Source organism: Heterocephalus glaber, unplaced genomic scaffold (assembly GCF_053883595.1).
Source record: "Heterocephalus glaber isolate CG9 unplaced genomic scaffold, H.glaber_assembly_v1.0 deba00001687, whole genome shotgun sequence".
NCBI lineage: Eukaryota > Metazoa > Chordata > Mammalia > Rodentia > Bathyergidae > Heterocephalus > Heterocephalus glaber.
The window spans coordinates 27,912,002-27,937,448 of record NW_028258412.1 but is presented as its reverse complement, the minus strand read 5'-3'; the positions used below and the strand labels follow the sequence as shown (position 1 = coordinate 27,937,448).

Sequence of the window (25,447 nt, the reverse complement as noted above, 5' to 3'; positions counted from 1 at the left end):
CAAGTTGCTAAATTGCCTAGCCTGAGCTTGAACTTGTGATATTCCTGCTTCAGCCTCCCCAGAGTGCTAGGATTACAGGATTTTGTCACCATTACATTTTTTTATGGCTGAATAATATCTCAGTGTTTACAATTTTCTTTGTTCGTTCATGCATCAGTGGATACCTAGGTTAATTCCACATCTTCACTAATGATAGTTTTTGGACACAAAGCACAGGTTTCTGGTCCCTGGCATAATGTAGATAAATTGAGTGAACCCTATAGTCACCTGCCTGCTTCTTGGTGACGGTTTTCAAGTTGCTGTTCAGAGACGGGATTGGTGAATTGAAGAAACAGGAGTGGCATTTCGGGAGGCCACAGGAACTAGAATTTACAGGGAAAGGTGCCGTAGAGAAGGAGGCTTTGGAGGGATGGGGCTTCAGAAATCTGCGGAGAGTCCCTGTGAATACTTAGGCTTGGTCAATATTTGAACATCTGTGAAAGAAAACTTCTTGAGATTAGGAAAGACAGCCCTGGAAAGCACTAGGCTGAAAACTCCTGGGACTCAGGAAGGGTTGGGAATATTTCAGGTTCCCATGAACTGGAGTGGAAACAACACATGGGCAACAGGCAACACTCTCCAAAGGGTCTTCTTAGAATAGTGTAGATAATGAGCTGGAGATGAAACCTACTCTATCCCCTCGTAGTGGCACACTCCTGCCTCTGTAATCCTAGCTACTCAGGAGGCTGAGGCAGGACTCAGCATGGACTCAGGTTCAAGTCCAGGATGGGCAACTTAACATGACCCTGTCTCAATTTTTTTAAATGTCTACAGATATACCTTAATGCTTCTTGGGCTCAATTCTCAGTATCACAAAATGAACACACAAAATCATTCCAGAGACTTCACACCACATTTCCCATCACAAACTCTGCAAAAGCAAAGCTGTTTTTCCTGAAATTAAATCAGACTGGCTTCACTTATCATCCCATGAAGCAATAACGTTAAGCTAGTTTCCTAAGGGGCCCAGTATGGATGGCACCATATCATATCATCTGATAAGTATCTCCTTCCTACTGGGTGGGCTCCTGCCTGTACTCCAGCACTCTGGGAGGCTGAGGCAGGAGAATCACAAATTCAAGCTCACCTAGGTAATTTATCAACTTAGCAAGACCCTGTCTCAAAACAGAAAAGGGTTGGAGATGTAGCTCAATGCAAAGACCCTGGGTGCAGTCCCCAGTGCCAGATACACACACAAATTAGTTCACCTTCCTTTTGCCTCTCATTCCCTCTCACTGGCATGAAACTTCATTTACAGAGAAATTACTGTTACTCATCTGCACAATAGTTTTTTTCTTCCCATTGGGTTTGTGCAGGTTTTCTCTTTGGACAATTATGGCAGGTGCCACTCTGTAATCTTTGTTAATGAACTTGTGTGTCACTCTGGTCCAGTCCTTAAGGAATTTGGTATTGAATGAAGGAAATATTTTGAAGCCAGATGTAGTGGCACATGTCTGTAATCTTAGCACTCTGGGGGCCTGAGGAAAGAGGATTGTAAGTTCAGGCCCATCCTGGGCTACTTAGTGAGACCCTGACCCAAAACAAAACGCATTTAAAAAGGGTTGGGGATATTACTTAGTGTGAAAGCACTGAGATCAATACACAGCATGAAAAACAGGGAGGGAAAGAGGAAGAGGAGGAGGGAAGAGAAGAGAGGAGAGAAGGAAAGGGAGGGAGGGAAGAATATTTTGAGAGTGGGCATAATTAGAACATAGCATTGTTAAGGTACCTTTAATGGTTTTTTTGTGATAGTACTAAGATAGTCTATATATGGTGGGAGTTATTTGTTTTTTTGAGACAAAGTCTCACTATGTAGGTTAGGCCAGCCTTGAACTCACTAGCCCAGGCTGGCCTCTAACTCAGAGCTATCCTCCTGCCTCAGTCTCCTCTAAGTGCTGGGATTACAGATGTGTACCACCACACCCAGCCCATATGATGGTTTCTACTGTCAGAATTCTTCTATACCCCCTTCAGTTGCAATACACTGAAGGGACAGGCCCTTCTCCCTCATGCTATCCTTGTCAATTTTATCTCTCATGATAACTCCGCAACACTGAGCAGGCAATGTAACTTCTCATGGCAAGTGGAACCGAAAGAAATTCAACTAAGTTTGATTTGAAGTATGCTTTCCTCCATAGGTTTGTACCTGTTACCATACCCCATTCCCAGATCTTGTATGCCTTCATAAGTAGATTTGTTTTGAGGCTCTCTAACAATTATTTATGGGATCTTTTTCTTTGTAGGGTTTTTTTTTTTGGTACCAGGGATTGAATTTGGGTCTTTGTGCTTGCGTAGCGGGCAACGGAACCACTGAACTAAATCCCCAGCCCTGTAGGGTTTTTTCGTATGATTATTACTTTTTTTTTTTGTTCCAGGGAGATTATTACTTATTTTATCCAGGTATTCTTAACATCTTGTCCTTGAGACTATTAATTTCAGAAGGCTAAAAGTAAACTAGGGAACACCAAATTTTTTTAACAACACCTGAATCATCTAAGGTGCCCAGCAAAGAAATGTTACTGTAGCTGCATTCACTGGCAAGATGAATAGAAAGAGAAATGGAAGTAAAGGGACATTTATAACTTGAAGTTCTCATTTAAAACAGTCCTATCATTTTCATATGTTTAGGGCTGGAGGTGTAGCTCAGTTATAGCGTATACTAAGTATGTGTGAGGCCTTGGGTTCAATCTCTAGCACCAAAAATAAATATGTTTCAAACACAAATCAAGCTCAGATTCACAATAAAGGGTGTCATGGTAGCAAATTAGATACATTAACTTTTTTTTTATTTTGGTAGTGGGGATCAAACTCGGGTCCTTGTGCTTGTGCAGCAGGTGGTGAAACCACTGAGCTAAATCCCTGGCCCTACGTTAACTTTTGAGTGTTAATTTTTAGTCATTTTGTGAGAGGAACATTGAACAATGACCTTAGCCAGGCACAGGGGCATAAGCTTATAGTCCCATTGCTCAGGGGACTGAGGCAGGATTGCTTAAGCTCAGGAAAGTAAGACCAGCCTAGGCAACAATGAAAAACTTTGGCTCAAAAAGAAAAAGATGGGCCGGGGATTTAGCTCAATGGTTCTGGCGCCTGCCTTGCAAGCGCAAAGTCCCAAGTTCGATCCCTGGTCCTCCCACCAAAAAATAAATAAATAAATAATTGGGGACATGGATGTTGCTCAGTGGTGCTGCACCTGCCTCGAAAATGCAAGATCCTGAGTTCAATCCCCAGTACCAAAAAAAAAAAAATTAAAAATAAACAACTGGTGTCCCCACTGCAGCCACCCACATGGTACTGAAGGTTCATCCCCAAATCACAGTGGCATGAGCCACCTCAGCAAGGGTGTGAGTAAACAATGTGCATGGTGTCTGGCTCTGAATAGTGTTTACCTGAGGGAGGATGTATCAGACTATGAAATCTGAGATCTAGGACTGGCTCTGCTCCACATAAAAGGGTGGGGAGATAGCTGTCTGGACGTGAACATTCTGTGAGGCGCATATGTAAGCTGTAGACACATGCGTCTGTGCTGTGTTAGAGGAATATCTCTGTTCCTACGTGTTCACTGAGTAAACTCTTTCATGGATGGATATGTGTGGTCATTGGAAACAATTTGCAGATGAATTCTGGCATTCATCCCGACTAGATATCCTAAACTATGTTTCACTCATGTCCAGGGTGCTGTAATCTAGGTACACCTAAACCATAGAGGGAGCACTTTGTGGCTCGGTTGTAGTTATAAGTCAGTGCTGTGGTCTACCCCTAGCTCACCAGGCTGGGGTCTACAGAGAGAGCATGGGTAAACCTAAGGACTCCCCTGGACCTTTGAGGTGTAAACATGTAGTACACCAGTAAGTTAGAGGTACTGGGAGCATAACTTCCAAGAAATCGATAAGGCAGTGCAGAAGAAGGGTCAGCACATCCATCTTGTCTGCAAAGCAGGGTCTCAAGAGTCACAGGGATGGAAATTCCAGACACCAACTGATGCAAATCCCTGTGTTGACAGGCTTTCTTGCCAAAGATGGCAAGAAGTGAGGCACAATGCCAGAACTGGGCTCCATGTTTCCACACCAGCACTGTGCCTGGGATTCCTTTCCTGTCACAATGCCTTTGCCACATGAACAGGTGCAGTCAGGTCCCTGGGTTGACTGATGCTGGAGTGCAAGTATTAAATTGCATGCATTGGGAGAGTTTTGCAGTGCAAAGAACAAGAAGTCAGCATCCCTGACATTTGTTAATGAAGTGGTACCTTTCTTTGGGTGCAGGGATGGTTATGGTAGGTTAGCTCTACAGTGGTGCTGACATTTCACCCATTTGATGCCTCGTTCATCGCTCAGAATTCAGCACCCATGAAAGTCCCAGTTCCAGATGGCAGAGATTGGGTTGAGCCCAAGTACACTCCTCTAGGAACCAACCACTTTTTCCCTTACAGTTATTACATTGCACTCCCCCCTTCACAAAACAACCAAGTTTTTTCAGTTAACTAAAAATCTGCTCATAGATTAAGCCAGGAAGATTGAGGGTCTGCAAAAATCAGAAGAAAGCATACTTCATTTGCATTGTTAGTCACTTTACTGCTTTACAGTGTTTTAGAAATTATTTAAGCTTTTTGGGTTCCAGTTTCCCAATCTGTAATAAACATACTATAAAAGGAGCAGCAAGAGCCAAAGTGTGGGTTTAACCAAAGTTGGAGGTCTGTGCTAACAGGTGGGTCCCACCCTCCCAACAGGTGTGGTACTATAGTGCTGTGTCCAGCTCCTGGAAAAGGATGGTGGGCAGTGGTGGCCAAGGAGAGGCTGAAACCACTGGCAGTGGACACAGGGTTCTGCCCGCACTGCTTTGGAACATTTCAGAAGGTCCTTAAAATTAGTCAGATGCACAGAGTAGAAGAGAAATTAGTGATACAGAAAGCAAACATATAATAGAGATGGTCAAAATTATTAACACTATTTGAAAAGGCATATCACATGAAGAACCTCTCAAAAATTAATTGAGAAAAACTAATGAGAAAGTTTTAAAAAATTAATAGAGACTAACAGGCTATCCAGGTGTGGTAGTGTATGCCTGTAATCTCTGAGAGACTGACGCAGTAGGATCACACGTTCAACCCCAACCTGGGCAACTTAGTCACTTAGCAAAACTGTCACAAAATAAAACCTGGATGTGGTGACAAATGCCCATAATCAGCACTCTGGAGGCGGAGGCAAAATGACTGCAAGTTTGTGCCCAGCAATTTAGTAAGACACTGCCTCAAAAATCCAAAAGGGATGTAGTTCAGTGTGAAGCACCTTGTTTCAATCCCCAGTACTGAAAAAAAACAAAAACGACAAGAAACCCCAACAAAATACACAAACCAAACAAAACATATAGGCTGATACATTTGAAAATTTATTTTACATTTATATAACATTTTTTTCTTCTGTTTTATTTTATGAAAAAATAAAAATACAGAACACTTCACAAATTTACATGTCATCCTCAAGCAGGGCCAATGCTAATCTTCTCTCTATCATTCCAATTTTAGTATTTGTGCTGCAGAACTGAGCACCATTTGAAAATTTAGATCAAATAGTTCCTTTTTCAGAAAATACAGAGACCAAAGTCACTTTGTGTACTGAAAAAAAAATCCAAAATTCTAGTGAATGCAGTCCAGGAATATAGCCAGGCATAGTGGCGGATGCTTGTAATCCAAGCACTTGGGAGGTTGAGGCAGGAAGATCACTGCAAGTCCAAGGTCATCCTGAACTACATAGTGAGACCTTGTCCCTGAAAAGCAAACAAAAATCCAGAAATATATTAAGAACAACAGTGCAACATACTATAGAGATACTTGCACACCCATGTTTCTGGCAGTGCAGTTCACAATAACCAAGATACAGAGCCAGTTGAGGTGTCTGTCAATGTAGTGACTTAGGAAGACCCTATCTCAAAACAAAAAATAAAAATAGGACTGGGGATCAGCCCTAAGACCCAGAAGAAAAGAAAAGAAAGAGGAAGAGAGACAAGGAAAAAGAAAGAAAACAAGCAAGCATATAGAACACCTGAATATTCTTTACCTGATTTATCTACTGGAAAAAGCTCACCCTCACTTGCTTTATTTGTGTGGTGACAAATGAGAGAGAGTGTGTATAGTAGTTCTTGAGAATTACAAGCAAGGTGTGTGTAATGTTTATAATGTCCTTCCTTAAAAGAGTTTCCCCTCTAGCACTGTGTTCAATCTAAGAGTATGTACTGCACTTAGATGTTGTGTCTTTTTGAGTCCCACAGTCTTACACATGGGCATAGTGGTGTGTTCTTTGATGTGGACACTCCTGAGGATTCTTCCTCACTCCTGCCTTTTGACAGAGTGACCCTCATTCAGGATTGTCTGATGTTTCCTCATGGTGAAATCAGGGAATATAAACTTTTCTCTTTTTCTGCTAGAATACTCCCTACAAGATGACATGAACTTCATATCAGACTGCATTGATGAACTTACTTTCTTTCTTTCCTTTCTTTTTTTCTTCTTTCCTTTCTTTTTCTTCGCTCTCTCTCTCTCTCTCTCTCCCTCTCTCCCTCTCTCCCCCCCTCCCCCCCCCCTCGTGCTGGAGACTGAACTCCAGTGGCAGCACCACTCGGCTAAAGCCCTGGCCCACAAAATTTCTATTAGAACAAATTTTGGGTAGGTTAAGATTGATCAGAGGTGTCAGGTTAAAAATCCACCTTAATAAATTTGGGTTTTTGTTCTTAAAATCAGGAAGTAACCTATGAGTTGGTAATACAGCATTTACTAAATATCCAGTTCCCCTCAAGCCTTTTACCTAATGGTTTTTGGGGGTTTTTTTGGTACTTGGGATTGAAGTCGGGACCTTGAGGTTGTGAGGCAGGCACTGGAACCACTGATCTAAATCCCTGGCCTACCTAATGGTTTTAACACATATTTGTGTATGTGTATAAATGAATAGTTTCATGGCATAGAATATTGGCTACTTTTCTCAGTCTATAATTTCTTCTATATTTAGTAGTTGGCATTCTTCTGTAAAGAGTCTTCCCTCAGCTGGTACAATTTGGTAATTCTAAAATACAATTTCTACTAGAAACTAGAAAAAAATCTCCAGTTTTCCCCTTTTTTCAATTTTTTTTTTCAGTACAGGGAATCTAACTCAGGACCTTGTGCTCGCCAAGCAAGCGAGGCACCACTGAGCTACATCTCTGGCCTCCTTTCCTCAATTTTTAAAGTAAAATGTTGCACAAAGAGATGCAGTCATGAGCCCAAAGGATAAAATGATTTAAAGGAAATGAAGAAAGGTGAAACCAAAACAAATATTGGAGGGACAAACATAAAACATTAGTTCAATGAATCAGCTGAGCATGGTAGCACACTCCTGTAATCCCAGTGGGGCAGGAGGATTGTTGAGTTCAAGATCAGTGTGGGCAACTTAACTAACCCTTAGTGAGACCCTGTCTCAAAAATATATATGTATAGTCTGAGGATGTAACTTAGTTTAAAGCCCCTGCTCCCAGGGCCTTTTAGAATGCAGAATTATGTATCATTGTGTTACATTTGTCCACAATATTCAATACAGCAAATGCTGTTTGTACCTGAGCAGCAATAGTCTATAGCAGTGATGGCAAACCTTTTTAGAGCTTTCAATGATAACAAACAGCCCACTGTGGCTGTTTGTGTGCCATAGGTTTGCCACCACAGGTCTATAGCATATGGCCTAGGTGTGTACCATAGTTAAGCTCCAACACCCAGGTTCATCCAAGTATCGCCCAAGCTCTGTGATAATCACACAGTGAAATTGCCTAGTGATGCACCTCTTACATCCTTGTCTTTAATGGATGCACAGCAGTATCACCTTCCTTTTTTTTTTTTTTGGTACTGAGGATTGAACTTCGGTCCTTGCGCTTGCGCAGCAGGTGGCGAAACCACTGAGCTAAATCCCCAGCCCAAGCATGCACAGCTGTATATGTGAAAGAGAGTCTCTTCGCTCCCTTTGATACAGGACGCTTGTGGGAACTTGTTGCAGTGATAATGGGAATTAAACCTGAAGTGACAGTACAGATTTACAGGCATAAGCTTTGAGAAAGAAGAGAAGATAGGAAAGGAGTTTCAGCTTTTCCTCTGGAGATAAGCTATTTCTTCTAACTTCCTCATGCTGGGGGCATAACCACCACTCCTTGCTCTCCTCAGTCCAGGTGAGTGGGCAATGTATGTGGAGGCAGGCCCCAGGAGGTGGTGTTTCTTTTCCACAGGGTAGGGGAGAAAAAGAGCAGGAAGGAAGGATGAAGCAAACCTAGGAGTCTGTTGCCTCCTTGTATTCCCTCTCTGCTTAATAAAAGACCTCCTTGCCATAAAAGACCCCTGCACATTTGTACACCATGCGATGGTGATTAGAGGCAAATGAGGCTTCTCCATCTCCCTGGATCTGGCTTTGAATAAAGCCTTTTTCCTTTTCTCCAAAACAAATAGTCTTTGTTTTGGTCATCAGGAGCAAACGGACTGAACGTGCAGACATGAGTGGCCAGTACAACACCAGTATTCCAAGTATGTTTATATATGCATACATCCTTTTTAACCAATTTGGATGCTTGCTCTGAACTTGCCGTACCTTATTTTGGAGTGCTCCGATAGTCCAGACATGGCTTTGTTCTCTGAGCTTCCTGAAATTCCATGGCACTGATGAGCCTTACTGTGTCCAGTTTCTCATCCTGGTCATTTTTTTGCTAATGTCGGGGTTTGGGGGGGGGGGGCGGTATGCATCCTTGAGCATCCTTCATATTACACATAGGAAATCTGATACTCCAAGAGGTGGGGCTGATACAGTATGTGATACAGGGGACGAAGTATGAAAATGTTATTTCTCCCAACCTATTGTCTGATACGCTGAGCTTGTGTTCTCTAAAAATTCAAGAATGAATTCTAGGAACAACGGAGATAAAGAGTAGGAAAATAATGATAGGCTAGCTCCTGAGAAGCAGGAGTGGTCCTGAATAGGTAGCCAGGTACCCTACTTTACAGAGGAGTTGTACAGAGCAAAACCTACTACAGCTCTGATCAACCAATAAGGTTATAAGTATAGTCACTTAGGTAATAGTGATCCAATTGAGAAACAAGTGACTGATATCTATATAGATTTCATTAGGCCCACTGTTTATCCTTTGAGGAAGTATACAGGTGTGGTCATCTCGTCTTTTTCTTGGGGCCTGATCTCCAGCAGATGTGTCTCTGGCCACAGTTGTGATAATTTCGCCTTTGTCCTCTCTGAAGGGCCTAGCCCTATCTGCCTGCAATATTTCTATCTAACTTAGCTGTCTATAATAGGACTGCTGTCAAAGGAAGGATATTTTTTCCACTTTCGATGGAAAGATACCGCAAGGCTGCCCTCCAAGAGTGATCCAGGTTTACACGACCACGGTCACGGAAGATACACTCATTGAAGAGAGCTCGTGCGCTCAGATTTCCCTATCTTTGTAACCCAAGTGTAAAAATGGTATATGAACATACTTTCCATTCACATTTCCCTTACTACAGGGAAAGCGTACCGTTGCTTCTCTGTCTAAAGGGCACCTTACTTTAGGCGAGACTATAAGAACTTGTTTGGACGTCCAATCCAGAAGTTATCCGTCCTTTTTGCCCCAACGCGACATGGCGTCCAGTGCAGCTACTTCAGTGATCCAGGGGCGATTAAGTCGTCCATGCCAGTGTCGAAGATGGCGAATGTGCTCACAGCCCCTCTTCTGCGCAGCCTCCACTAGCCCCAACCGCCCACTCTCGAGGGCCTCCGCAGCTGCCGCTCTAGCCATTGCTCTCGGTGGGCCTACTGCCAGCCAATCGCAGGGCGCGCCGCACAGCCCCGCCCGAGGATCAGCTGAGGGACTGCGATGTCTGTTGACAGCAGCCCCAGCAGAGCTGCCGGTTCCGGGGTTGGCGCCCGGCGTGGGGTGAGCGGCAGGCGGAGGGCGGAGGGCGGAGGGCGGAGGGCGGAGGGCGGAGGGCGGAGGGCGGAGCCGTGGGACGTGGGGCAAGCGGCGCGGAGGCGGGGGGAGGCGGCCATAGAAGCCTGTCCTTGCTTGGGGTGGCTCGTCCTCCTTAGCGGCGCTTCAGTGTCTCGTCCTCCTTAGCGGCGCTTCAGTGTCTCATAGATGTGAGTCCAATGGAACTGCCCGGGGAAGACGAGCAGCCTCAGCTTCCGCAGCCCTGGGGCCGGCTTCTTCGCCTGGGCGCGGAGCAGGGCGAACCGCACGTCCTCCTGCGGAAGCGCGAATGGACCCTCGGGCGCCGGAGAGGTGCGTGGAGGTCGCCGGGGACTGGCACTGAGGACGGGAGCGGGGAGCGGGCAAGGGGACCAAGGATGGGGTCGAGGATCGAGCGGGGCAGTGATAGACTCTGAGGAGGGATGGAGGGTGCCCGAGGTGCGGGTAGGACAAGGACGAAGAGGGCGGAGCCCACCCGGTGGGCTGCGGGGTGCACAGGGCCTTCCGGTTCTTCCCACGAAGTGGGCTGTCTGTCCTGTATCACAAATTCCTCTCTACAACTTTATAAAGTTTTGCACCACATCCTCCAGAACAGGATTTTATATTCATTACAATACAAAATTTCTCCTACTGTAGTGGAGTGAAATTAAAAAAAAGTAACAGTGAATATTGGAAATTTCAGTTAGGTAGAAATTAAACACTTTTTTTGTTTGAGATACTATCTCACGGCTTAGTATAGGCAAGGGAGGTCTCAAATTTGCTGTGTAGCCTAGATTGGTCTCAAACTCCACCCTTGCCCCAAGATCATGAGTGCTGGGATTATAGGCATGTGCCACCATGCCCAGCTAGAAACAGATTTTTGTAACTGTTGCTAGTTTTACATCGTCCAATATAGGTAAGTCTATTTTGAAAAATGTTTGTCTCCTTTTAGCAGTGTTAGATTTCAGTCTCAAATTTTTAATAGTTTTGAAAAGTATGTATCATTAGAAACTTTTGAAAAAAACATGTTGTCTTTAACTGATATACTAAAAGGTTTGGTGGAGAATAGGGGCCCTGAAGAGAGACTGCCCGGGTTTCCAACCTGTCAACAACACATAAGTTGCTTTGGGCTAAGGACATACCTTTCTATGTCTTTGTATTGACTTCATAGAGTTGCTGTGAGGGATTAAGGAGATCATACTTAGGAGGAGCCTGGTTTATCGTTAGCATTTAATGTTAGCCACTGTTTTAACATGTTACGAATGTTATTTCTTGTTAAAACATTACATTTTAGGTTAAAACAAGGAGTAAAACATTGAGTTAATCTGCTTCATAGTAGAAATACTGTCAGTGACTACATTAATGATGTTACCAGGAAAACAAAGGTTGTTGTATTAATCTGTTCTTACTACTGTAAGAAAATACCACAATCTAGGTGGTTTAAGCAGTACCAGTTGATTTCTCACAATTCTGGAGTCTGGGAAGTCCAAGCTGGCTAATCTGGTTCCTGCTTGCAGAGAGCTGGATATAAAGCCTTTTGCAGATGTGTGTTTCACAAACATTTCCACCCAGTCTGTAGTTTGTTTCATCTTCTTGGGCAGTGTCTTTTGAAGAACAGATACTTTTTTTGTTGTTGTTGAATGTTAGTTTATCACTGTTTTTCTTTCGCAAATATTCTTTTTGTGTCCTATCCAAGAGGTCCTTGACAGACCCTGCATCGCTAATATTTTCTCTGGTTTTGCATTGAAAGTTTTTTTGTTTTGTTTTGTTTTTTTTGGTACCAGGGAGCGAACTCAGGACTTTGCGCCTGTGAGGCAGGCGGCGGAACCACTGAGCTAAATCCCTGGCCCCTGCATTGAAAGTTCCCTTTAAATTTCACATTTGTCTATGACTGGCCATCCTTGCCACATGGTCTTGATCACTGTCATTTGATAGTAAGTCAGCCAAGTAATTAGCCTTCCAAGTTGGTTCTTTTTCAGAATTGCTTTGGATATTCTAAAATTTTCATCTACGGCCATACCACTTTGAACACTCCCGATCTTGCCAGATATTCTAAAATTTTCCCTGTGAAATTTAGGGTCAGCTTGTTGGTTTCTACAAGCCTTGTGGGATTTTGGTTGGAGCTGTGTTGAGTCTTTGAAGCGGTCCAGGAGAAAACTGGTGACTTAATAGCATTGATTCTTCTGACTACTTCCATTAGCAGCTCCTCCTCAAACCAGTGTTGCTTGAATGAATCTTGCCATGACTTCTGTGGCTATTGGCAGGTGTTGTCCACTTCATCATTTGGGTGCCTGTGTGGTGGCTCCAAATGTTGTGGGCCTGGGAACCCCTGCTGTGAACCCAGCATCTTTGGTGACTTGGCGAGAGTGGTGATATGTCCGTGTCCTCTTCCTCCTTTGGGGGCTATAGAATATCACCACGCAGAAGGTCAGCAACCACCTGACCTTCCATTTGGACACTGTGTGTCCAGAAGTAGACCTGTGGTAAGCTGGAGGCAAAGGTCCAAGGCTGGTATCAGAAGTGAGCTTGCGCTCTTTGGTGACCACAGTACCATCAAGGACCTAAGGGACAATATTTTTCGTGCCATTATGAAGAACTCCAGGATTAACCTGCACGTTGACAACAACACTGATCTGGCTACAGATGGATAACTTCTGAATCAATTTTGAGATGAATGGAGCAAGCCCTGCCTCTGGGCATGGAGGCTGACATCAGTGACCTGCCTGAAGTGCGGGACCACCTACCCTGTCCAGGATCAACTGAACGATGGAGATTGAAGGCCTTGAAGAGATGGAAATTGAAGGAGTTTTCTGTTTGTGGGCCAAGAATCACAAATAGAAATCAGTGCCCTGAGGGCTGGGTGGGTGGCCAGGTCCTTGTGGAGGTGGAGTCTGTTCTTGAGATTGACCTCGCCAAGACTGAGTGGTGTGAGAAGCCAATATGAGGTCATGGCTAGAATGGGAAGAATGCCAAACTGGCTCACTAGCTAGATTGAGGAGCTGAACCAAGAGGTTTCTGGCCACATTGAATAGCTTCAGATGAGCAAGTCTGGAGTCACAGAGCTGTTGTATTGTACCCTCCAGGGTCTTGAGATGAAGCTACAGTTATAGCTCAGCATTAAAACTGTCCCAGAAAATAAAAAAGATGTGTTTTTAAAAATAAAATGGCGTACTACTCAGCCATAAAGAACAATAAAGTAGAGACATTTATAGCTAAATGGATGCACATTGAGGCCATACTCTTATGTGAAATAAATAGCACACACATGTGTAAAGACCGAAGAGTTTCCCTGGTGTGAGAAACTAAAAGTGTAAATAAGGATCAAAATGTATAATTGATAATGTGAAATAGAAACTAGAAATGTGAGAAATAAATCTCTTATTAAAAAAAAAAAGAAATAGGAAGAAAAGGTCCAAATGGGGTAGGGAAGGTGGGAGGAGTAGGGGAAAGGAAAGAAGGGAAAGGAAAAAAATATGAGAAAATGAAAAAATGGAAACAAAGTCTTTGAAAATAGGGAGGGGTGAAGGGTTGGAAGGGAGGGCAAGGGAAGGGGGAAAATAAGAACCAAGATACATCATGTAAAGGTACAAGTTCCCAATGATGAATGTAACTGTATTGTATTGGTAAATGTACCAATAAACTTAATGAAAAAACACAGCTGACCCAGAAAGGCACATTGGCAGAGACAGAGCCCTGCTTTGGAGCCTAGCTGGCACAGGGACTGATGAGCATCATGAAAGCCCAGTCTGTGGACGAGTGTGCTGACACCAAGCTGCAGAACTAGGTGTCACAGACATCAAGTGGTGGCTGGAGCAGTACATTGCCACCTACCAGAACCTGCTTGTGGGCTAGGACCCCTACTACCTCACCCTGCCCACCACAAGGTCCTCTGATTTAGCAGGATTCTGGACTCCTGCCCTCCTTTAGAGGGATTCCCCGGGTCAGGGGGTTCAAGAGGGACACTTAGTCCTGGCTCTTCCCCTGGCCTTCCAATAAAACTGGGAGGAAAACCAAAATAATATTGATTCTTCTGTACATAGACCCTTAGGTCAGTGATGGAGCAAGGCTCAGGCCAGGGCTGGGGATGTAGCTCAGTGGCAGAATACTTGCCTAGCCTCCTTGAGGCTCTGGGTTTAATCCCTAGTACCACCACCACCACCAAAAAGAAAACAAAAGCTTAGGCCAAAGAAAGTTAAGGTTGTGATTCCACATAGAACATTTTTAGAAGAAAATTTGACTGGTCACTGTCTCCTTAACAAATTCTTCAGTTTTAAATTCCTACAGTATCTATGTAAAGCTATAGACTGCTATTATAAGCTATAGTGATTAGTAATTACGTAGTCTTCTAAAAGCTTTTGTACTTCTGATTTAAGAAAGAACAATTATATATTTGAGAATTTCCCTTCTCCCCTTGCATATAATTTAAGATCTGACTATTCCACTTTAGTGCTTTTCTCTTTTGTTATGTTTTCTTATACATGTACCCATGATAATCTGCTCAGATTTTCTGTGACTGTTTTTGTCATTGTTTCAATTTTGTGATGATTTTTGAAAGTTTAGGTTTCAAAGAAAAAAAGGTTAAGGATTAAGTTAAAATACTGAAGAGTTAATTAAGCCCCTTAGTTTTATTTTAAGTCCTGATATTTATCAGACCAGCTGTTCATGTATGTATGTCATAAAATTGTGCCGAAGGGTTGGATACAGGGATGCCTGTCTGTAATCTCAGCACTCTGGAAGGCTGAATCAGGGGGATTACAAGTTCAAGCCCAGGCTGAACAACTTGGTGAGACCTTGTCTCAAAGTAAAAAAAAAAAAGTACAAAAGTGTGGAAATGTAGCTCAGTGTTAAGATGTCAATTCCCAGTACCACTGGGGGAAAAAAAGCAACAAACTGTTCTGAAGACCCAGCCCTTGGGAGACTGAGGCAGGAGGACTTCAAATTTGAGGCCAGCCTGGGCTACATAGTGAGACTTTGTGTTAAAAAGCAACCAAATTGTCCTGAAGAAGCTGTTGAGGTCGTGATGGGTCATCTTCTAGGCAATGGGGTTCAAGAAGACTCAGGACACAGGCCTCCTCTTTTACTCTGGGCTAAACACTTCACACTTAAACGTCTCCTTTGTGGGCACTTTGGCACATGCTTTGGTAAAGCAAAGGCAGTGGAGTTCACAGAACCTGAGTCATTTCCAGTGTCTTCCTGTCCTCCCTGTTTTAGGTTGTGACCTCTCATTCCCCAGCAATAAACTGGTCTCTGGAGATCACTGTAAAATTGTAGTGGATGAAAAATCTGGTCAGGTGACACTGGAAGATACCAGGTGAGCACTTTCTGAACTTCTTTCTGTTTTCTCTTGTGGCTTAGGAAGACGATAGCTGTGTGTTTCAGGGCAGTAACAGCAGCTCGCTTTCTCTAATGTGATATGTAGCTTCTCAAGATATCAAAGTATATTTTCTGGTTTCTATAATGGAATCCTGAGTATTGCTTTGGTGCCTATGGACCCTGAATTCAAATTAAATCACATATGGGTCAAAGTCTGGGCTGGGTAGCGCACACCTATAATCTCAGCCAATCAAGAGGTTGAGGCAGGAGGACTATAGGTTCAAGGCCAAGCAAGGGCAATTTGGTGAGACCGTGCCTATCTCAAAATAAAATAAAATATAAAATAAAAGGGGTGGGAATGTAGCTCAGTAATAGTGTGCTTGCCTGGTATGTCTGAGGCCCTATATGCAATCTCTAGTACCACAAAAAGTAAAAAATTTAAAATATGAATCAGAAATAAAAATTTTTGTTTTTTTTTAAGACCAGATCTTGCTGGGTAGTTGATACTGACCTTGAACTCACTGTAGCCCAGATTGGCCTCAAACTCAGTGATCCTCCTGCTCCCAAGTTCTGAGGTTATAGGTATGCACCACCACACCTGGCCCAGAGACATTTTTATTTTTTTTAATTTGTTTTTGGTACCGGGGATCAAACTCGGGTCCTTGTGCCTGCATGGCAGGTGGCAAAACCACTGAGCTAAATCCCCGGCCCCCAGCGACATTTTTAGACACTGATAATGTGTGGTGGCGCATGCTTGTAATCTCAGCTACTCCAAAGGCTGAGGCAGGAGGGTTGCAGGTTCGAGCCCAGCCTGGGCAATTTAGCAAGACCCTGTCTCAAACATTTTTTGAAAAGGGGTGGAGATGTAGCTGAGAGTCGTATTGCTGTCCTGGCATGTGTAAGGCCCTGGGTAATCCTAGCCTGGAGCGGGGGGGAGACATAAATTTTTGAGTTTTATAAAACTATTAAAGTTTGACTTTCCTCCCAAATTAAAAAATCTTGCTTTTTGAAATTAATAAATTGTCTTGTCTTTGTGGTGTTAGGGTTTGAACTCAGGGCCTTTGCACTGAGCTACATCCCCAGCTCATTTTGAAAATTTTTAATTAAAAAAAAATTTTTTTTTTGTACCAGGAATTTTACTGAAGGCCTTGCGTCTGCCAGGCAGGTGCTGTGCCACTGAGCTACATTCCCAGTCCACAAAAAAATTTTAATTTTGAGACAGGATCTTACTGTGTGCCCGAGGTGAGACTTGAGCTTTAGATCCTCCTTCCTCAGGCTTCCTCACTACTGAGAAGGCAGATGTAGGCCACTGTGCCTGGCTGATAAATTCTGACAGGACTTTATCACTACATAAAGAGTAGAAAGCGTCCCAAAACTCCACTCGCATTAAAAATGTATGTTTGAGTCTGTCATGGCTTGAGTGCAGTTATGTGACCCTTACTGTCACAGTCTCTGCGTTTCCACTAGCAGCTTTTGTGAGCGCTTCGCCATCTGTGCGTTTGGGTTCCACTCATCTTTTGCATTGTTATTCATGATCATTTGTCTGTCATTTCCCTCCTTGGTGGACATTTATTATTTTGACTCTTATTATAAACCACACTGTAGTGCTTGTCCTCCAAACTCTGAGGGTATGTCTGATTATGTTCTTGAAGGGAATGCTGTTTTGAAATGTATCAGATTTTTTGTTTTGTTTAATTTGAAGATGGAACACAGAGCCTTGCACATGCTGGCAGTGCTGTACCACCGAACTCCACCCCAGCCCTTTTTGTTTTACCTTGGGACAGGGTTTTGCTGAGTGCCCAGGCTGGCCTTGAGCTTGCCACCCTTTGGCTTGACCCTACTAAGTAGCTGGGTTACAGGTGTGCCCTATTCTGCCCCACTAACTATGCCTGTTTTAAATCCTGTACAAGTGTCGGGCCTCCAGCGCAGTGAGATGTTCCTTTCCCACTGAATGAATCTTGGTGCTACACTAAGAACAGTTTCAGGCATACGAGACTGGAAAGAGTGTTTTACCAGGAAGCTGTGATGCTCCTTTGCCAGTTCTAATAATTAACAGATGTAGAAACAGAGAGCCCTCTCTGTTTGACAAGGGGGCCAGAAACATGCTGGCAGAAAGATAGCCTCTTTAACAAATGGTGCTTGGAAAATGGGTATCCACATGCAGAAAAATGAATCTAGACTCATCTCTTACCCTGTACTAAAACAAAATGAAAGTGGATCAAAGACCTAGATATTAAAACAGGAACATTAAAACTGTAGATGATGGGCCAGGGACTTAGCTCAGTGGTGCCGCCACCTGTCTCAGAAGCGCAAGGTCCCGAGTTCCATCCCTAGTACCAAAAAAACCCCCCAAAAACTACTAGATGATAAGTTAGATAAAATTCATAAAGATATAGCATAGGCAAGGACTTTTTGAACAGAAACCCGGTTGCACAAGAAATAACACCAAGAATCCACAAATGGGATTATATCAGTATAAAAAGATTCTGCACAACAAAGGAAACAACCAAAGAGTGAAGACGGAACTCTACAGAACAGGGGAAAATTTTTGCCAGTTACTCCTCAGACAGAAGACTAATATCTAGAATATATAAAGAACTCAAAAAAATGGGACTCCCCCCAAAATAAAAGGCCCGATCAAAAAAGGGCAATTAAAATGAATAGATGCTTCTCAAAGGAAGTACAGATGCCAATAAATACATGAAAAAAATGTTCCAGGGGCCAGGGATTTAGCTCAGTGGTTCCACCACCTGCCTCTCAAGCACAAGGTCCGGAGTTTGATCCCCAGCACCAAAAAAAAAAAAGTTCAACATCCCTGACCATTAGAGAAATGCAAATTAAAACGACACTGAGATTTCATACTAGTTCAGAGAGAATGGCTATCATCACAAACTCAAAAAACAAATGCTGACAAGCTTGTGGTGTAAAAGGAATCCTTCTACACTGTTGGTAGGAATGTAAACTACTAGTACAGCCTTTCTGGAAATTAGTATGGAAATTCCTCAAAAAGCTAAAAATAAAAATTCCATTTGACTCAGCTATACCTCTTCTGTGTAAACTTCCAAAAGAATTAAAGACATCATATTACAGTGATACATATATGCTCATGTGTATAGCAGCACAACTCACAATAGCTAAATCTTGGAAAGGCCCTATATGTTCATTAACAAATGAATGGATAAAAAAAATATACTCACATGGTAGAGTACTACTCAGCCATAAAGAGGGATAAATTTGATCCGTTCCTAGAAAAATGAATGCACCTTGAGGCCATAATGCTAAGCAAAATAGATGAAGACATGGAAGGTTAAATATCACATGGTTTCTCTTATATGAAAACCTGAAGTATAATTAAAGAGCAAGGTGAAAAACAGGGAGGTAGGGCTGGGATTTAGCTCAGTGGCACAGAGCCTGCCTGGCAAGCATGAGGTCCTGGTTCAATCCCCGGTACCAAAAACAAAAACCCAAAAAACAAAAAAAACAGAGAGGTAGACCTTTTGCAGATGGGAAGGGAATCTGGGGATGGAGTGTGTGGGGAGGGCGGGGAGGGGAAGGAGATGTGCAGAGGACTGCAGTGTGATACGTATCCATGCAAACGCCACAGGATGAATGCATTCATTATGTATTGTAAACATGTACCGATAAAATGAAAACAAATCAGCCTGTTTGGAGCTGTCTGCCTAGGTTGGGCCTGGCTTCACCAGACTGGGTGGATGAGTTAGTTTCCTATGGCTAATTAGCACAAACTTAGTGGCTTTGAGCAACATACATGTATTATCTTATGGTTGAGGAGGTCCAAAGTCTACCACAGGTCTCTCTGGGCTAAAAATAAGGCCTAGGCGGTCCCAGTTCCTTTGGAGGCTTCAGGCCTCCCAGTTTGCAGAGATGTCACATTCCTGGACGGGGTGGGCTAGGACAGAAGGGGATAGTCCAGGCAGAGGGGCCCACATGTGGAGACCCAGAAGCCCAAGGATTGTGATCAGAGCAGAAGGTGTATGGGAAGCCTCGCTGGGGCATGTGCTTAGCCCAAGAGCAGTGGGAAGCCATTACAGAACATTGAGCGAATGATAACGAGAAGCTGGGCATAGAGGGCCCGGCTGCAGGGTGATGGGCGAGGTCAGCAAACCAGGCCTGCACTGCCTGTTATGAGCTTGACTGGAGCATGGCCATTCCTCTTTGTTTACATCCCGTCCCTGGCTGCTTTCACACCACAGGGGCAGAGTCCAGCAGTTGGACAGAGACTTAATACTGTCTGGTCCTTTACAGAAAGTGCTGTCATTCCGTGACCTCAGTGAGCTGTGGTAGAAGTCTGCTCCTCTAGATTCCCTCTACCAGTGGGCCTTACAAAGGAAGCTTCAGAGCTAAGGTGCAGGCATGGTGGTTCTGGTGCTGAATTTCACGTTTTGAGTTAATCCATCATGTAGCCAACTCCTGATTTTCCATCAGGTCTCCACCCAGAAATTCCTCCTAGAGAAACACTTCTGTGTGTCTGGCGGAGTGTTCTCCTCATAGCCTAAGTCTGGGACACGTGCCTTGGCCTGTCATCCAGGCAGACTACATGTTCTGAGCACAGGGACCACATCATCTTCAGTTGGTAGCTGGGAACTTGTCTCTTAGCTGCGAAATGCACTGACCAGGGTCCTGTCTGTCGGCAGAAGGAGACAGACCTGTGGGCAGGCTAAGTGAAGCTCAGGAGGGTGTAGAAATGGATGCACAGTGTGCTGACGAGGCCTCAGGATCCACCAGGAGGTACCTGGACGCGAGTCTGGCATTGGAGCAGCAGAAATGTTAAAACACTCGTTAACATGGTATCATTGCTAGTATGTCAGAAACTGAATTACAGACAAGGTTTTCTTGAGAATTATAAAATGGTACCTGCATATGTGCAGTACTGTTCCCATGAATATTTTTTTGGGGGGGAACTGGGGATCGAACTCAGGACCTTGTGCTTTCCCATGAATATTTTTTAAATGGTGGTATTGAGCCAATTACCTAATGGTGGCAAAAAAAAAAATGTAACCTGAAGTTATTTTGAGTAGGGAAAATTATGCCTTTGTTTCTTTTCAGCACCAATGGAACAGTAATCAACAAGTTGAAGGTTGTTAAGAAGCAAACTTATCCTTTACAGACTGGGGATGTCATCTACCTGGTGTACAGGAAGAATGAGCCGGAATATAGTAAGGAAATCCACCTGGGGTCAGGCACATGTCTGGGTGCATGGTGAGGGGAACCCAACTGAGGCTAGGAAACGTTCTCAGAAAGAAAGTCTGTTGGAACAGTTATGTTGGCTTAAGTTCCCTTTACTGTCCATGTTGATTCTTGGTGTACAGTTGAACCAGAATGGGAGTGTTGTGCGGCCACTGTGGAAGTCAATGTGGAGATTCCTCAAAGAACTAGGACTAGAGGTCCCATTTGACCCCGCTATTCCCCTGCTGGGGATCTTCCCAAAGAATTAAAAGAATCGTACCACAGTGATGCATGTGCACCTGTGTTTATAGTGGCACAGTTTGTAATAGCTAAAGCTTGGAAACAGCCCAAGTGCCCATCAACTGGAGACTGGATAAAGAAGATGTGGTTTTTTTTATAAAATGGAGTACTACTCAGCCATAAAGAACGAGAAACTAGAGACATTTATAGCTAAATGGATGCACGTTGAGGCCATACTCTTAAGTGAAATAAATAGGACACACATGTGTAAAGACCGAAGAGTTTCTCTAGTGTGAGAAACTGAAAGTGTAAATCAGGATTAAAATGATTAAATCAAATAATTGGTAAAAAAAAAAAAAGAATGGGAGTGTTGACTTTGTGGTCAGAACCTTCCCTCGAGAACGCCACCATAGTTCTGAGCAGTGCCTGTCAGAACAGCAACCACAGAGGTGGAACAGGGATGGGTTGTGAGGTGCTGCAGAAGAGCTGGAGTTGTGGGTAGTAAAACCCAGGAATAGAACCCTGGAGGTTTTGCTCATGGAGATACACAAGAGACAGCAAAGATGAGCCTGGAAATAGCTCCAGGAGTCTGTTTATGTTGTAGATTAATGATGTAGGACAGAACAGTTAGGGGCTCCTTTGAAAGTCATCCTGGAGGGCTGGGGATTTAGCTCAGTGGCACTGTGCCTGCCTCGAAAGTATAAGGTCCTGAGTTCTATCCCTGGTACCACGAAAGAAAAAAAAGTCATCCTGTAATACTTGGAGGTCACTTAAGCTCTTCCTTGGTAAGGAAAAGGAAAAAAGAGATAGGTATTCTTCAGTGTAAACACAGCCCTTTCCCACACAGTAGGGTTTTGCATCTGTTCCTCTCAGTGGCTTGCAGTTATGAGCAAGCACAGATTCTTCACCTTGCCCTGCCTCCTTAGGCATTCCCTGAGGCTTGCCCATGCAAGCTGGTAAAGACATGTGTCCCCTGTTTTGGGGCCTCCTAAACTGGTCATGCTGTTACTAGCTGATAGATGAGGACAGATAGATGGGTGGTCTGTGAAGTGACTAGAGGCAGCAGGAGATGAGGTCTCACTTCCCACATGGCTGCTCTGCTAATTTATTTCCTTTTAGATGTGGCGTACCTCTACGAATCTTTAAATGAAAAGCAAGGCGTGACACAGGAATCCTTTGGTAAGTGAGCTTCTGGCCAAGCCATGGATGTGAACGAGAGTTCAACAGCCTTCAGCCCCTGCTGTGTCTCCTGAGCCCAAATTACGGGCTCTTTCTGCACTTTTGTGCTTGCAGAAGCCAATAAAGAAAACATGTTCCACATGACCAAAGATGCCTCAGGTCCAGGGCGGGGGGATGGCCTCCAGGTCCCACCACCATTGCCTGCTGCCCAACTGTGCTTGGAAGAACCACAGCCATCGACATCGACATCAGACCTCTTCTCCACAGCTGCTTCCTCTTCCACGGAGCTGAGCTGTGTAGCGCGAGAACATTCCTCCAGCTCAGGTGAGAGGGAGGTGGCAGTCTCCGTTTCTAGTTCACTAAGCCTTAGCTGTGTTGTCACAGAGACAGAAAAGCCACTGTAGAAAGTTCTCATTAGTGAGAGTTCTGGTGGCAAATATTACAGGATGACTTGTTCCACAAGGAGAAATGTTGATGCTCAAGGACTATGATACCGTGGTATTTTTTAGTTTTATTAAAATATAATTCATATACCATAATATCATGAAGTTAAAGTGTATACACGTCAGTGTTTCTTAGTACATTCACAGGGTTTTGTGACCATCACCACTAATTCCAGAACATTTCTGTCCCATGTATTTATGGATTTACCAGTTCTGGATGCTTCATGCACACAAAATCATAGACTATGTGGTTTTGTGACTTCTTTCACTCAAGGTAGTGTTTTCTGGTTTTTTTGAGATGTTGATTTGGGGAAAATGGTGTTTCCCCTTATTAAGCTCCTTGATCTTCAGTAAAGTTTTGTAGTTTCATCACCTCTTTTTGGTCATATTCTTATTGATTCCTCGAATGCTTGGTTCTCTCTTCTCACATGCCTAGCAGTCTGTAGGTTTCCCCTCACATGTTAGTTAGGATGTGTTTGGATGTGACAGAAAAGCTGTTCCCATTACAAAAAGTCGAGAAACACAGGCCAAGGTCAGCTCAACAGATCACCATGCCTCCAGGACCAGCTGGAGGGTGCCCATCTGTCCACCCAACATGCCTGTGTCTCAGTTGTGTCAAGATATTTCGAGGTTTCAAGATGGCTGCCAGAGGTATACACATCACACTTCATTCATTAGCAGGAACCGGGGAAACCTGTGCAAACAGGATCTCTGCTCCTAATGGTTCTGTCCATTGATCGGCAGCAGCAAGAGAACCCTCTTCTGGAGAATGGCACCTTCAGTTCTCACCAGCTGGCTGGCTGCTCTGCTCCCAGATGTTCCTTCTGGTGGTGCTTAGGATTGATGCAGGACTGCACATGCTTTTACTCTGTTGCTGAGCCACACCCCAGCTCCCTTTTGCTTTTCATTTCCTTAAGCTTTCTAATGGCATTTGTGGAAGGAGAGTCAGGAAATGCAGGAAGCCAGTATGTCATCTTAAACTTGGAAATCTTTTCCTGTGCTATCTGAACTTACTTCCATTTTTGTTAAATTGGCTTTCTTGGTTCCTAATACTATCACTTCTCACATAGGCAGCCTCACTCTTCTTGTGCTCCCTGAGGCCTGCAGCAGCTCCCTCCTCACTCACAGGCCCCTTGGATAAGCCAGACTCCCCAGCAGCAAGATGTTCCCAGCCTCATGCTTCGCTTTTTCCCCACATGAATGGCATCCCAGCCATCTGAGGAGTGACATTGTCTTAGTGACTTTCCTCATCGCTGAGACACAGTACTTGACACCCACAACTTAAAAAAGGAAAAGTTTATTTTGGCTCATGTTTCAGTGCATAGTCAGCTGGCTCCAAGGCAGGACAGCACAGCAGACATGTATGATAGAGGAGAGCTGAGCAGGGCTGCTCAGGGCATGGTAGCAGGGAAGCAGAGAGAAAGGGAGGACCAGGGAGAGAGAAGAACCCTTCCAGTGACCCAAATCTCAACCAGATCCCACCTCCTAACAGCAAGGCAACTGTACACCTCTGTAATCTGGTCACCTTCCAAAGGGTCCACCTATGATCACATGAAGCTTTAGGGAGACATCTAGATGTAAACCATAACAGACATTGTGAGGTTGTGACTTTTCACGACACACATGGGAGGACTTCTTAGACTGATACTTAGGATGTTTAAATGGAAAAACAGCTGACACAGTGCCTCAACTGTTAGGTATGTAGCTTAGACCACACCAGTAGTGTACACTATAGGTACAGCTTCTCAAAGTCTTTTGATTTACCTCTGCTTTAATGTCATTACTTCAGATTCATGAGTGAAAGAAAATATAGTCATTTTAAGATGAAAACATACCAGGTAGGAGTAACTACCTGGATGGATGGTTGCATTCTTACAAGCTCTCCAGGTAAGTATACCCTTCACACACTGTCCAGGGTCCCCAGAACCCAGACAGGGCCCCACAGGGAAATGTCTGGCTTCCATCTGGATCCAGCATCTGCTGCTTGCCCTCATGATGACAGCCCCAGAGATGCAGAAGTACAATTCAGTTCACTTCTATTTTATTAATTTTCTAGTTTTGTTCTAATTTCATAAAAGGGTAATTCATTTATAAATTGTATAATTTTAAAAAACAAAAATTTCCTATCTGTATGTCTAAGTATGTGCATACTAACAAAATAATTGTATAGTAGTTAATATTATGCGCTTACCAGATGTGAGATAGTGTGGTAATTGCTTTTTTTTGTCCTTAGCACCTTTTATTGAAGTACGAGCCTTGATGACAATCTGGCAAGCATATCTGTTGTCAGCTGAGAAGGAATCAGTGGAGGACACAAATACAGAAACGATATGATTCAGAAAAATAATAGCTTTACAATACATGAGAAAGATAAGCCCCACACTTGTACAACAAATACCTGTTCTTTGTCTATACAAACTGCCCCCCCCATCTAATCTTCAAATAATACAATATACTGTTACAGAAATACCATTGGGATAGACTGCTCCTCTGGCAAAGACAGTGGGAGTTGCCAAAGCTCTAGATGGCCACTTCCACCTGGAGATAATTGCTTTTTATTGGTTTTTGTATGTGTGCATGTTCTTTTGTTGTTGTTTTGTTTTTTAGTATTGGGGATCAAACTTGGGACCTTGTGCTTGTGAAGCAAGTGGTGGCACCGCTGAGCAAAATCCCCGGCCCTGCCTGCTTTTTACTGGTTTTTATAAGTTAGAGTTTGGTCCTTCCCATGGTGAATCTGGTCAGATGCCATGACTATAACCTTTGTTCTGGAGATAAGAAGCCAGCTAAATATTCAAGAAATTTTTTTGTGTATATGTGGTACTGGGGATTGAACTCGGGGTCTTCACACCGAGCTATATCTTAGCCCTTTTTTATTTTTTATTTTGAGACAAAATTACTAAGCTTCTGAGGCTGGGGGCAAACTTGCTGTCCTGCCTGGACCTCCTGGAGTGCTGAGATTCCAAGCCTGTGTCCTCACACCTGACTCATACAGTTCTTGGAAAGGTTATGGTGACGTGAGTGCTGGAGGAAGAAGCCAGCCTATGAAGCTACCTGTCCTTTTCATCCTTTAGTATATGAGCTAATTTATTCCCATAATAATACTCTTTTATTTT

General features: G+C 43.7%; 1 protein-coding gene, 1 long non-coding RNA gene and 1 other non-coding gene across 17 annotated transcripts in view; 1 reads left to right on the top strand and 2 right to left on the bottom strand.

Annotated features, from left to right (window-relative positions):
- The window catches only part of Znf605 (zinc finger protein 605), a 66,955-nt gene that overhangs the window by 22,600 nt on the left and 18,908 nt on the right, over positions 1-25,447 (top strand). For 3 of the 15 annotated variants that reach the window (XR_015446292.1, XM_087198445.1, XM_087198444.1), the window contains exons 2-5: positions 15,184-15,283; positions 20,353-20,462; positions 21,832-21,891; positions 22,006-22,215. Coding sequence is in view for 14 of the 15 variants with exons in the window: in XM_087198445.1 (XP_087054571.1) it covers positions 15,184-15,283; positions 20,353-20,462; positions 21,832-21,891; positions 22,006-22,215 (480 nt within the window). In the remaining variant the exon portion in view is untranslated. Of the gene's footprint in view, positions 1-9,664; positions 9,961-10,011; positions 10,306-15,183; positions 15,284-20,352; positions 20,463-21,831; positions 21,892-22,005; positions 22,216-25,447 lie in introns of those variants that run through there. The other 12 variants (XM_087198448.1, XM_021257751.2, XM_087198449.1 and 9 more) reach the window with 10 other exon arrangements.
- Positions 5,328-9,733, bottom strand: LOC110348949 (uncharacterized). The gene is made up of 3 exons (XR_015446296.1): positions 9,592-9,733; positions 8,628-8,742; positions 5,328-5,799 (listed from the first exon to the last, which is right to left on the bottom strand). It is a non-coding gene; the product is annotated as an uncharacterized LOC110348949 (long non-coding RNA).
- On the bottom strand, positions 5,475-5,581 carry LOC147822049 (U6 spliceosomal RNA). The gene has a single exon (XR_015446361.1). It is a non-coding gene; the product is annotated as a U6 spliceosomal RNA (small nuclear RNA).